This window comes from Perca fluviatilis, chromosome 12, assembly GCF_010015445.1.
Source record: "Perca fluviatilis chromosome 12, GENO_Pfluv_1.0, whole genome shotgun sequence".
NCBI lineage: Eukaryota > Metazoa > Chordata > Actinopteri > Perciformes > Percidae > Perca > Perca fluviatilis.
The window spans coordinates 36648250-36661333 of NC_053123.1; the positions used below are offsets into that span (position 1 = coordinate 36648250).

At 39.0% G+C, this 13084-nt stretch overlaps 2 protein-coding genes across 5 annotated transcripts in view; both read left to right on the forward strand.

Annotated features, from left to right (window-relative positions):
• Positions 1-753, forward strand: part of LOC120570173 (galactose-specific lectin nattectin-like) — an 85437-nt gene extending 84684 nt beyond the window's left edge. For both annotated transcript variants that reach the window (XM_039818425.1, XM_039818426.1), the window contains exons 6-7: positions 349-460; positions 562-753. In XM_039818425.1, coding sequence (XP_039674359.1) covers positions 349-460; positions 562-629 — 180 coding nt within the window. In that variant the 3' untranslated portion in view covers positions 630-753. The remainder of the gene's footprint in view (positions 1-348; positions 461-561) is intronic.
• Positions 754-5336: 4583 nt separating this feature from the next.
• On the forward strand, positions 5337-12947 carry LOC120570162 (galactose-specific lectin nattectin-like). 3 transcript variants are annotated; one of them, XM_039818409.1, is made up of 9 exons: positions 5337-5399; positions 5511-5567; positions 5842-5904; positions 7341-7430; positions 8443-8577; positions 11205-11319; positions 11416-11473; positions 12224-12346; positions 12439-12947. In XM_039818409.1, the coding sequence occupies exons 3-8, from the start codon at positions 5842-5844 to the stop codon at positions 12303-12305; spliced, it is 543 nt and encodes a 180-aa protein (XP_039674343.1). In that variant the 5' UTR covers positions 5337-5399; positions 5511-5567; the 3' UTR covers positions 12306-12346; positions 12439-12947. The 3 variants fall into 3 exon arrangements, with proteins under 3 accessions (XP_039674343.1, XP_039674344.1, XP_039674345.1); XM_039818410.1 differs by having other exon boundaries at positions 5364-5399; positions 5487-5567; XM_039818411.1 differs by having other exon boundaries at positions 5380-5399; positions 5547-5567.
• Positions 12948-13084: the final 137 nt, after the last annotated feature.

Genomic DNA, 13084 nt, shown 5'->3' on the forward strand with positions numbered 1-13084 from the left:
CCAACCTCCCTATGCAGATTTTGGGCTTTCATACTACTCGCTACCGTAATCCCTCTTAGTGCTACGTCATCTTCAAACGCTGTGTAGCTGCTGCTCTCCCTGGTGTGTTCTACACACACACTGAAGGGCGCTTTTTGCGTCATTTCTGACGCTGACAGACACTGCCCAAACGTCCACATTTTACGAGTTCGGACTGAGAACGGGTTGTACAGACACGTTCATGAGAATGCCTTGTGTCTCTCGAATTATTGTAGAAAATAAGGAGGATCCTATTGTGGCCAGAATGAGTATTACAACAACAAGAACTCTTTATTTCACTTTGACTTTAAAACAATCTTTCTCCTCCAGGAGGGTACGTGGATGTGGACTGATGGATCCAAATTCAACTACAAAAGCTGGGGTGCTGGGGAGCCTAACAACTGCTGTGGAGGGGAAAGCTGTCTTATGATGAACTGGAGAGGTAAACACCACATTTAAAACATTTTGTTGTATGCTGCGGTCTTAAATATAAAAGTTATACATTAAATGTAATCAGTTACATTGGTTGTAAACTCTCCACAGATAACTGGAACGACGCGGCTTGTACCTACCAGGCTTCTTTCGTGTGCTCCAAGAACCTGTGGGTGTAACTCTACCACACCATCATGATGCCTCTCCAGCTCATCTATAATCTCTATCATTGATTCACTTTCAGTTTGTTCAGCAGACAGAAACAGCTCTCTGCTGACAGATGACTCACTTTCACTTGTTTATTATCTGAAGAGTTAGGGAACAGTTCACATTTGGGTTTAAAATTAGACAGAAACTGGTTCACTGAGCTGGACAAAAACATATCAGTAATTGGAATTTAATCTACAGTAAATAACACAAAATAAAATACCGAAAACATTAGAACACTCCCACATCTTTTCCATTTTAGTTTACTGAATATTATCTGTTATAAAGATTTCCTTTACTATATAATCAACTAAGCATTCAAAAATAAAAGACATATTGTCACAAAAACAGTGTCTGGTCCTGTTGTTGTTTTCTAAAATGTTACTTCACCAATAGCCTAGACCCTATATTAATTATAGCCTAAATAATAAGTGTTTTACACTAAGTGAAGTGCTGTAACATGAACAGTCTATGCATAAAACGATAAACTCTGAGCAGCAGTTGCTGGTTTTATTCAGCTGCTACAGAGCTCCAGGCTACCAGCGGCAGCTGTTTAGCCACCAAAAGGTGACTGTGAGCCGGCTACAGGCATCACCAGATGACCGTCCTTTCAGGGGCCGTGGTGGTGGAGTCAAGCCAGAAAAAGTGAGCGTAATGCAGCGATGACAGTTAATTTTAGGCACAAACACTCCCAAGGAACGAACGAGCATTTCAGAAACGATAAAACTTGATTCTTAATTGTCACATACATGCATTTAACCAGATGCATCCAGGGAGCAACTTGGGGTTCAGTGTCTTGCTCAGGGACACTTTGACATGTGGTCAAATGACCATTTTTTAACTGTCAAAAGGCTGAAAACCAATCCAAATCATCAGAATAACAGCATCTAACTTTACTGAACAGCTGTGGCTGGAAATGGCAAAAGAAGACGTGCACATGAACAACATGCAAAGGATCTAAATTAATATTATTCAACATATGGCCGAACCTTTTACAGAAAACATTCCCATCTAACTGTCAATGTAATCATAAATATTTTCAGTTAGCTGCAATTTAACCAGACATTTTATTTTTCCCAGTAACTGTAACAGATTACATTTACCTTTATTAACTCTGTTACATGTAACTAGTTCCTCCCCAACACTGTTTAAAAGCCAACAGACAGACGGTGATGTGTTAGCTCAGGGTCTCCAGCAGGGAGCAGACATGTTATTTTATAGATCCAGCTGCTGAACCTCTGGATCTGATGATGGTTCTGCCTCTCAGTCAAGGGTGTAGGTTTGGTTTCAACATTGGTGGGGGAGACACATTATAACTGGGGGGTCTGGGGGGTCTGGGGGTCGTCCTTCATAAAATATTGTCTGTCAAACTCTTCATTTCCTGCATTCTGGTGAATTTTGATGCAACAATTTATAGTGCAAATGTCTTTATATAAAGGAAATGATTATTCTCCTTTATTGTTCAAAACTTTCTTCACATTCAAAACATCACACGTGTTTCAGGATGTGTTATTTTTTAGGAATCACATCCATCTCAACAGCTAATCTGTTAGAGAATGACCTCCTAAGTTTAAATCTACATGAATCTATCTTTATTTTTCACTTGTGTTCTTTACTTACACACAGTTCTATTTTTACTTACATGTTTTGCGGCCCCTCGATGGGTATTTTTATCTATTTTTGGGACAAATCTACGTCTTCTAAATATTGGGGGGAGACATATCCCCTGCATCCCCCCTGATGTCTACACCTACAGTATGACCTCAGTGGATCAACTCTGTCACACTGCTCACAGCTGGAGACCTCTGATGATCAATACAACTTTATCATCATTATTTATTGGTCTTTTTCATGCTTAATTAAACAGAACACAAACACAACTAGAAAAAAATATGAATGAAGGCAAAATATATACAAGTTATCTTAAATAGTAAAACAAGTTTTTAAAAACCATTAAAACGTTAAAAAAGTGGTTAATGCAGCATGAAAAGATTGTGCAAAACAGTGATTCAAGTTCTTTCAGTCTTTGGAAGTGTGTGTGTGTTTGTGTGTTTGTGTGTGTGTGTGTGTGTGTGTTTGTGGAGAAGCTGTTTTTCAGCCCACTAGTTTTACATGTTGTGGCTCTGTACCCACTCTCGGAGGGGTACAGAGGGGTGAGAACAGGCAGTGTCCATGGTGGGATGGGTCCTTTATTTTACAGCTGGCTTTCTTTTTAAGTCAGCCTGTGTAGATGTCCTGCAGAGAGTGGGATGTTCAGTACACCCTGGCCAGCTGAAATCTATCATCACCTCCTTGATCTTAGTTGTTAAGGTCTAGGTTGTTATGCTGACACCACTGAGCCAGATGTTGTACCTCCTCCCTTTAGGCTGTTTCGTCGTTGTCTGTTATGAGTCCAACTACGGTGGTGTTGTCCGTAAATTTGATGATTGTATTGAACACAGGGGTGTAGCTGTAATTTAAGAAGTAAGGGGGACAGATTGTTCAGGAGGAGGATTTTCAATGAAAGATCCTTATCCATTTGTCTCTCCAAATCACGGATTCCAACTAGCCTACATTTCATTTATGAGTGAGACCACGGTGTTTTTTTTGGTTAATTTAATAGTCCGATGGATAATTGCTACTTGCGAAAAATTATTGTTGCAGTGTATACATATATTTTTTTACATTTCGCACGGATGCAGTGTAATGTTCTGAAATTAAAATAAACATTGCCCTGATGTACACTCAGTGTTGTTTAGGTTTTTTTAGTCAGAGAAGCTACTAGGCAGTGTAATTTTGTTTTTGTTCCGTTACCTCCAATCCCCGTTTTGAATCACCGGACAGAGGAGTGTGATGTGTAAGATGAGAATGCAGAGGTTTAGTCGCATATGTCATGGCTGTAAAAAAACAATGGGCATCTGTACATCTTTGCCAAGCGCAAACCAGTATAGAAGGCATCAATAAATTGTTGGGGAGGGTCATCCCTTTTTCCCTAATCATTTTGGAGGGTCATCTAAAATGTATTGCCTCTGGTGGCCCCTGACATAAATAATGAACAGTCCTTAATAATAAACAAAGACAGAACCAGCAACGTAAGAGAATTAGTGAAAAGGTTTGTTTGGGAAGGACGCAGAAAGAATGGTGTGTTATGGTGGGCTGTAGTGTAATGAGTAGAGGTGGGTTTTCAATCCCACTGTGTGTGTGTGTGTGTGTTTAATATCAGTTGATATTAGCTTTTTTAAACATGTAGTGGAAGGCCGTTCCAAAGGTTAGGGGCATGGTAGGACAATGTTCTTTAATAAACTGATTTTTTGTTTACTAGAGGAATGACCGGGAGACCAGCATCAAGAGAGCAGAGAGTGTGTGCTGGACTGCTGGTGTAAATGGTGTAATAAGCTTAGATAAATAACGTGGTTAGGTGGTATCATGTTTTTCTGCCTATGTGCAGTTCTGAACATCATTTCAGAACGATTTTTGGGAATCACCCCCAACAACTGGATTAGATAAATGATTGGAAGTGTATGAGGAGGTTAAGTGACCTTATATAGAGTTGTCATTTCCGGGATGTCGAAAGAGAAGTGTGTGCCTTTTTTGTGGCTATGTGTAAAAGGAACGAATGCTGAAGGAAAGTCAGGGTCTTTTGATTGAATAAAGATCTATTATTGCACCATGTGGTCTCGCTGAAGATTCTTTTATAAGAAAAATCGGCCTAAGAAAATCCAAAAGAATTTCATGAACTGCAGGTTTTGACATAAGCAATGGCACAATGGCCCGGGGCCAGTAAAACAGTATGTCAGGCAAGTTAATTGGCCAGTCGCTAGTCTGTTTGGGCCAGTGATATTGTTGTGCCAATCAAAGTCACAAGTCAGTCATTTGTAATGTGATGTTAACGTTAGTTGCAAATCTATCTAATGTTGATTAGCAATGGTTACAAAAGGCACCTGCCACAAACAGTCCACACAGCTTTGGAGCCTCAGTAGCGGCTGCAGCAACTCAAACTCAGGCAGACCGGAGCGGCTTGCCCACTCTCGTGCTTCGCAGGAAGCTAGTTGGTAATATTAGCGTATGTCACAGTCCCTCCACCCCCGCCAGACAGCAGCTCTGGTCTGGCTGGGTGTACGAGTTCCTGCAGTTTGTTGCTTTACACTCTCCTCCCGGTGAAGTAGTCTCCTTCAGGCTGGCAGTAAAGCAGAGGGACCGCTGGGTGCATCATTACTAACTAACTACAAAGTGAGCTTCCCTACTGCTGCGTTTAAAAGTTGTTGGAAATTTTACAATCATTTTAAAATGAACGCTTAATATAGCTGAGTAAACATGGCTGGGGAAATTTCAGGTTACTACAATAACATAAAGATGAAACACACTTGTTACCAGATGGCTCTTGTTTAAATAAAAATAATTTTACTTTGAATATCTGATATTTGCCTGAACAGCAAATTACCAATGTTGCATAATTTGAGAACATTAACATATATACCAAAACCATATCACAAAAGTTATCAATGATTGCTTAAAATAAAACAACTAAATGCACAATACTGATTCATGATGATAATCATCGACATTAGAAGTTTATAAAGAGTGAGTGAAGTATCATGGCCTTGACGCAGTGAACCCTAACCCTGATCTACTGCGGCGCGGGGTGTTCTGTTGGACACTGGACTGTCAAACATGACTAAGACCACTCCCCTTTCCAAGGTATTAAAGAGCCTGTGACTCTCTTTTTCCTCAAAACCAAACCAGGCAGAACTAAGATTATTGATGTGAGTATAATGGATATTTCAACATGTACTGTTATCATTACCAATCAGTGTTTTGCCTGAAAGTTTGATATATTTCGTTTATACTAGATTATACTAGACATTTTCTTTCAGTGACAGTCATCAGCTTGTTCTTCTTCTCTGTGTCAGCCAATCACCATCTCAGCAAAGGTATTTATATTTAAATGTATTACCACAGTTTCATCTATTTTTACTTTTAATAATAACTATTCCTGTCTTTATCGAGAGGACATTTTATATTTTGAGAAAACTTACATATTTGATAATCTATCAAATATTAAACCATATCTATATTTTACAATACACTAATAAATAGCTGGCTACTTTAATTTAATGATCAATTAATGATAAGTTGCAGTCATTAATTGTCTGACATTATTTCTTTGTCTGCAGTTTGTTGACTTTGTTAAACGTCTTCCCACAGATGACATCAGTCTTTCCGTTTGCTTTGTTTCTCTGTTTGTCCAGCAGACTGTTGGCTGCATATGTAAGTACACTCTTAAGAAATAAATTCCTAAAATAACAGTAAAAGATTCTGGCAGTTCATTACCCAGACTCTGTCCTGTAATTAAAAATGGAAATTTGGTGTTTAGCTACAGTAAAAATAAATGTTCTGTAATTATAAACAATACAGTTTATAATAAACAGTTAACAATCTTTACTTTTGAGTAAATGTTGGCCCTGTTCAGCAGATGTTATTGCACATTTAAATACAAATGCTCGTATAATGATGCTATTAACTCATGGTTTTGTTTACATCCTGGTTGTGCTGTTTGCAGTACATTAAAGTCAAGGTGTTGCCTTCACGAGAATGGGTCGTCAGAGTATCATCTTATATGAACTCCGTACTGCAGCGTTTAAAGTTGTCATTAAACATTAACTTAATTTATTTTGCATTATAATAAGTCTATGAACATAGCCATGGAACATTTTCATTCAATTATACGATAATAGGGCCTGATCATTAATATTCAGGGAAATTAAGCTTCATCTTACAAACCCCAATTCCATTGAAGTTGGGATGTTGTGTAAAATGTAAATAAAAACAGAATACAATGATTTGCAAATCCTTTTAAACCTATATTCAATTGAATACACTACAAAGACAAGATATTTTTTAGTGCAAATATTCACTCATTTTCAACACATTCACAGTTTGTGAATAACTGTGTGAGCAAATAATCCAACAGTTTAAGAACGTTTCTCAACGTAAAATTGCAAGGAATTTAGGGATTTCATCATCTACAGACCATAATATCATCAAAAGATTCAAAGAATCTGGAGAAATCGCTGCACATCAGCGGCAAGGCAGAAAACCAACATTGAATGCCCATGACCTTCGTTCCCTCAGGCGGCACTGCATTAAAAACTGACATCATTATGTGAAGGTTAATACCACGTGGGTTCAGGAGCACTTCGGAAAACCCTTGTTAGTTAACACAGTTCGTCTCTACATCTACAAGTTAAAACTCTACAATGCAAAGGGAAGCCATATATACACCCGGAAACGCTGCCGGCTTCCCAAACGCTTATTGAGTGTTGTTAAAAAGGAAAGATGATGTAACAGTGATAAACATGCCCCTGTCCCAGCTTCTGTTTGCAGGCATCAAATTCAAAATGAGTGAATATTTGCAGACAAACAATAAAGTTGATCAGTTTAAACATTAAATATCTTGTCTTTGTAGTGTATGCAATTGAATGTAGGCTGAAAAGGATTTGTAAATCAATGTATTCTGTTTTTATTTACTTTTAACACAACGTCCCAACTTCATTGGTATTGGGGTTTGTATATGATGTGTTGAGGGACCTGGATAAGGGATAGGGAGGGGGTGCTGGCCCAAAACAGGTTGAGAACCACTGCCGTAAATGACCAGTCGTCGATATAGACTAATCTTATTGTTTTTGGTGTGTTTGTTCATACAGGGTCAAGCTTCCTGCCCTCCTGATTGGACTCAGTTTGGCTCTCGCTGTTTCAATTTCAACATCGGGCCAAAGACCTGGTCCGATGCAGAGGTACAGCAGTCGTATCTATCATTAGATATGTATGCTTCATAACAGTGTACTAATGCTTAACTGCAGTAAAAATGTTAAAACCACATCATGTAAAAAAATACAATTACAGTAAAAGTCCTGCATTGAATATGTTCCTTCAGTAAAAGTAAGTGAGTATCATCAGGAAATTTAGCTAGTTAAAGTTCTAATACCAGCAGGGGGATGTAACTCAGTACATTTACTCCAGTACTGTACTTCAGTCCAAATGTTGAGATACTTGTACTTTACTTGAGTCTTTTCTTTTCATGCCACTTTCTACTTTTACTCCGCTACATTTCAGAGAGAAATATTGGACTTTAGTTACTCCGCTACATTTCAGAGAGAAATATTGTACTTTTTACTCCAGTACATTTATCTGTTACAGCTTTAGTTACTAGTTACTTTAGTTACTCCACTACATTCATCTGTTCCAGCCTTAGTTACTAGTTACTTTAGTTACTTTGCTACATTCATCTGTTACAGCTTTAGTTACTAGTTACTTTAGTTACTCCACTACATTCATCTGTTGCAGCTCTAGTTACTAGTTACTTTACACATTAAGATTCCTGCACACAAAACACATTTTATAAAAGTTTATAAAATCTGATGTTTTATTATAAAGTAAACTAGCGTTCTTAAACCTTTCTACCACCGATGTGTTGCCCTTTTGATGTATACCCTCCTGTTTTTACCTCTTATGAGTTTCTCCTAATGTCAGCAATTGATTTTTAATATAACGGCTACAAGTCCAGCTGAGATGATGAGACCATTAAACACACAACTGGTTGGATCCTTTACACTTTTTACAATGTTTTAATACTTTAACTACATTTCCTGATGATACTTTTACTGTAACACAGTATTTTTTACAGTGTGGTGTTAGAATATTTCTTCCACCAACTGCCCTGAGATCTGTTAATAATTTGATTATGTTTTTGTTTATTTGTAAACTTTTTAAATTATAATTATTATTATATTATATTGTCTCCATTAGACCTTCTGCCAGACCGCTGGTGGGAATCTGGCTTCCATCCACTCAGATGAGGAACATACATTCATCAGAAACTACATTAAGCAAGTGACTGGTACATACAGACGTTCCTGGATCGGAGGCACTGACGTCATCCAGGTGAGACTTTTATCATCACACAGGAAGTGATGTCGCTCGTCTCTCAGCCTGTTCTATGAAGCATTCATACATACAGTATAGCTGTGAAAAGTAAATCACTGTATTCCACATTTATTACTGTCAGCAGCACATTGACTGCTGCTGTATGAGAGTGTGAAAAAAACACAGGGCTTTCAAGCCGGGGAGCAGAGTTCATGTCCTGAAGAAGTTAAGAAGAAAACACAAGACTTTCACCCAGGAATCAGGTGTTCATGTACTGGAGTGTTTGAACCCAAGTCATAATCTTTTTTCTAATCTTAATCCTTTTGATATCTAAACTTAACTTTCGGCATTGCTTGACGCTCACTTTTTTTCAGCTAAACTCAGCTCTAACGGCCTCTGAAAGGACCGTAAACTCACGGTGCTCTGTACCCGGCTCACAGTCACCTGTTCTCTGCTAAATGTAACCCTAACGACCGCTAACCTTAACGGGGTGATAGAATGATTATATAGGGTATTTCACACTGTTCCTTATGGTCTCCTAATGGGGTATGTAACATTAGTTGGGCTGAAAATGGCCTGGTTGATATTTTATTGGGCCTTATGCATCCCTGTGTTTTGGCTCTATTTGTAACAAGAGCTTTTCTTCCAAATATGGTATGGTCATGAATATTTAGATGAGTTGGTTGAGCCTTATCCCCATACACACACGTAGAGACGCGCGCTGAGTGGTTGAGCAAATTGCCATACACACACATTAGAGACGCGCGCTGATTGGTTGAGCGAATCCCCAATACACACACATTAGAGACGCGACAGAATCTCATATTCCAAACACTGCAATGTTTCATTACCAAATTCACTTCTGAGACTTTTTCATGCGAGAAATCAACTATATAAAGCTCAAATATGGGCCGTTTTACGAAAATGGATGGCTAATTGCAAATTTGGTAAGATGTGTCGGACTTTAGGAGCTCCACACAATCTGACGAGAAAGCGGCAGCCTGCTGGGCTCCATACCCGGGCAAAGTCACCCTGCACTACCGGGGCTCCGCGGCCGGCATAACTATAATAAATTTACGGTTTGAATTTCGTCACGCCACTTACATAACATCTACCGCAATGTCTTATAAAGCTGACCATTGTGTCCGATTTGATTTTAAGGCATTTTTATGACGTGAAGCGTCTTGTTAGGACGAGCAGTTAGCTAGCTAGCTATATGTCCCATTCAAAACAATGGGAAATGATTGCAGTTGGCTAGCTACACTTTTGGCATAACTCGAGTATATTTACAGTTTGAATTTCGTCACGCCACTTATATAACATCTACCCCAGTGTCTTATAAAGCTAACCGTTGTGTCCGATTTAATTTTAAGGCATTTTAATGACGTGAAGCATCTTGTTAGGACGAGCAGTTAGCTAGCTATATGTCCCATTCAAAACAATGGGAAACAATTGCAGTTGGCTAGCTACACTTTTGGCATAACTCGAGTATATTTACAGTTTGAATTTCGTCACGGCATGAATATTACAGGTTCCCCAACGTCTTACAAAGCTTAGCTAACACTTGTCCAATTTCGGATTTCAATGTTAATGCATTTTTGTGAATGTCAGATGTCTCGTTAGGAGGAGGCTAGCTAGCTCTCATTGATGGACTCCAGCTCACCGCGGCTCTATCAATGAGACTCGCGGAAAAGAGGCGTTTGTTTCCCCGATTGCTTGTTTAAATAACTCAACACACATATCCATTATAAGATTAACTGGAACCTGCGGGCTGCGGTAAGAGATTGCGGGCGTAACAAGCTCGGTGTCCGCGCTCTCAGTCACTCACCGGCCGGCCGGTAGCAGGAAGAGGGGAGGGAGAACAGCGAGCTGCAGGCCCTGGAGCTCTGTCAGGGAAGCAGCGTGTAGTAGTCCAGTCACCCAGAAAAGGGTGAGTTTGCGCGGGTATTGAGCACCGGGCCGCCGGCCGAGCTCAATCAAGCTCACAGCAGGCCGGGGTCTGTGACGAAGGACAGGAAGGGCGGCGAGGCAGCAACCCAGGCAGCACCGGCCGCTGAACTCCGACACACAGTCAGACAAAATTTGCAATTAGCCATCCATTTTCGAAAAACGGCCCATATTTGAGCTTTACATGGTTGATTTCTCACATAAAAAAAGTTTAATAAGTGAATTTTGTAATGGAATAGCAGAGATCTGCGTGACCTAAATTCAGAAGACTACCTGATCTCAGGTCAGTTGTGTAGCCTATGTAAATGTTGGGGCGTGACTGTTCTCTTAATACATCCATGGGTGTGACAAAGTTACAGGTCTTGGGAGGTTGACGTCAACTTCCTGCTTCTATGTATGTCCTATTTACCCACCGTACTGTTGTTATTCAACTATGACAGGGTAAAATCAGTTTTGCATTCTATCACCCCTTTAACTGTCACGTGACCGGCTGGTGGTTGCCTCATTTCGTACGATATTATACAAATTGTTGTGCATACGTTTTTCATGCGATATCATATGAACCTGTTCATGAGAATGCGTTGCATCTGTCGACTTGTTGTAGAAAACAAGGAGGATCCTCTTGTGGCCTGAATGAGTATTACCACAACAATAACTCTTTATTTCACTTTGACTTTAAACCAATCTTTCTCCTCCAGGAGGGTACGTGGTTGTGGTCTGATGGATCCAAATTCAACTACAAAAGCTTCTATGTGGGGGAGCCTAACAACTGTTGTGAAGGGGAGAACTGTCTTGAGATGAACTGGAAAGAAAGTAAATAAAACATTTATAACAACTTGTCGTATGTTGCACTTTTAAATATAAAAGTTAAATGCATTAATTGACATTGGTTGTAAACTCTCTCTACAGCAAACTGGAATGACGTGCGTTGTGCCGACCAGTTTTCTTTCGTGTGCTCCAAGAACCTGTGTGTGTAACTCTACCACACCATCATGATACCTCTCCAGCTCATCTATAATCTCTATCATTGATTCACTTTCAGTTTGTTCAGCAGACAGAAACAGCTCTCTGCTGACAGATGACTCACTTTCACTTGTTTATTATCTGAAGAGTTAGGGAACAGTTCACATTTGGGTTTAAAATTAGACAGAAATTGGCTCACTGAGCTGGACAAAACCAAATCAGTAATTGGACTTTTAATGTATAGTAAATAACATAAAATAAAATACAGAAAACATTTGAATACTAGCATATCTTTTCAATTTTAGTTTACTGAATATTATCTGTTATAAACAGCGCCCACTCATCTGATAAAATGTTAACACACTAAATAGATTTCTCTCTGCGAGTTATTGTTCAGATCAATACAACTCTCATGTGTGTACGCTAAATATGAAGTTCCCTCAAGCAGACGTTAGCTTAGCATAAAGACTGGAAATGGGCAGAAACAGCTAGCTAGGCTTAGCATAAAGACTGGAAACAGGGGGAAACAGCTAGCTTAGCTTAGCATAAAGACAGGAAACAGGGGGAAACAAGTAGCTTAGCATAAAGACTAGAAACATAGGGAACCAGGTAGCTTAGCTTAACATCAAGACTGGAAACGGGGAAACTAAATAAAAAATACATTAAAAAAAGTATTGTCGTATGTTGCAGTCTTAAATATAAAAGTTATACATTAAATGAAATCAGTTTCATTGGTTGGAAACTCTCTCTACAGAAAACTGGAACGACGCAGGTTGTACCTACCAGGCTTCTTTCGTGTGCTCCAAGAACACATTCTTCAATGCGGGGCAGCCTGACAACGTCGGGGGTGAGAACTGTCTTGAGATGAACTTTGAAGGTAAATAATACATTTAAAACATCTTGTCGTATGTTGCAGTCTCAATCAAAAGTTTGACATTAAATGTAATTGGTTGAAAACTCTTTCTACAGGAAAGAAGTGGAACGACAGGTCTTGTAGCACCCCATTTTATTTTGTGTACTCCAAGAACCTCCTTTCACTTGTTTATTATCTGAAGAGTTAGGGAACAGTTCACATTTGGGTTTAAAATTAGACACAAAACTGGCTCACTGAGATAGACAACAATTAACACATTAATTAGATTTCTCTCTGAGAGTTATTCTTCAGATCAATACAACTCTCATGTGTGTACGCAAAATATGAAGTTCCCTCAAGCAGACGAGTGGAAACAGGGGGAAACAGCTATCTTAGCTTAGCATAAAGACTGGAAACAGCTAGCCTGACTCCGTCCAAAGGTAAACCTATCAGACATAAGTGGTGATGATCTTTTTATCCAAAATGTCCAGATAGAAAATAAAATTGTATATTTTGTCGGACCCTTCTGTGATACAAGAGGAGAATGCAACTGTAATAACACTTCATCATAACTATTAATAATTCATATAGTCCACTGGTTTAATGAACTGGTTACTTTTTATTCTTAAAACTGATGTGTTGTGTTCTTTATTCAGCTGATTTCCTTCACTATATAATCAACTAAACATTACAAAATAAAAGACTTTGTCACAAAAACAGTGTCTGGTCCTGTTTTTGTTTTCTAAAAGGGACAAATCATTA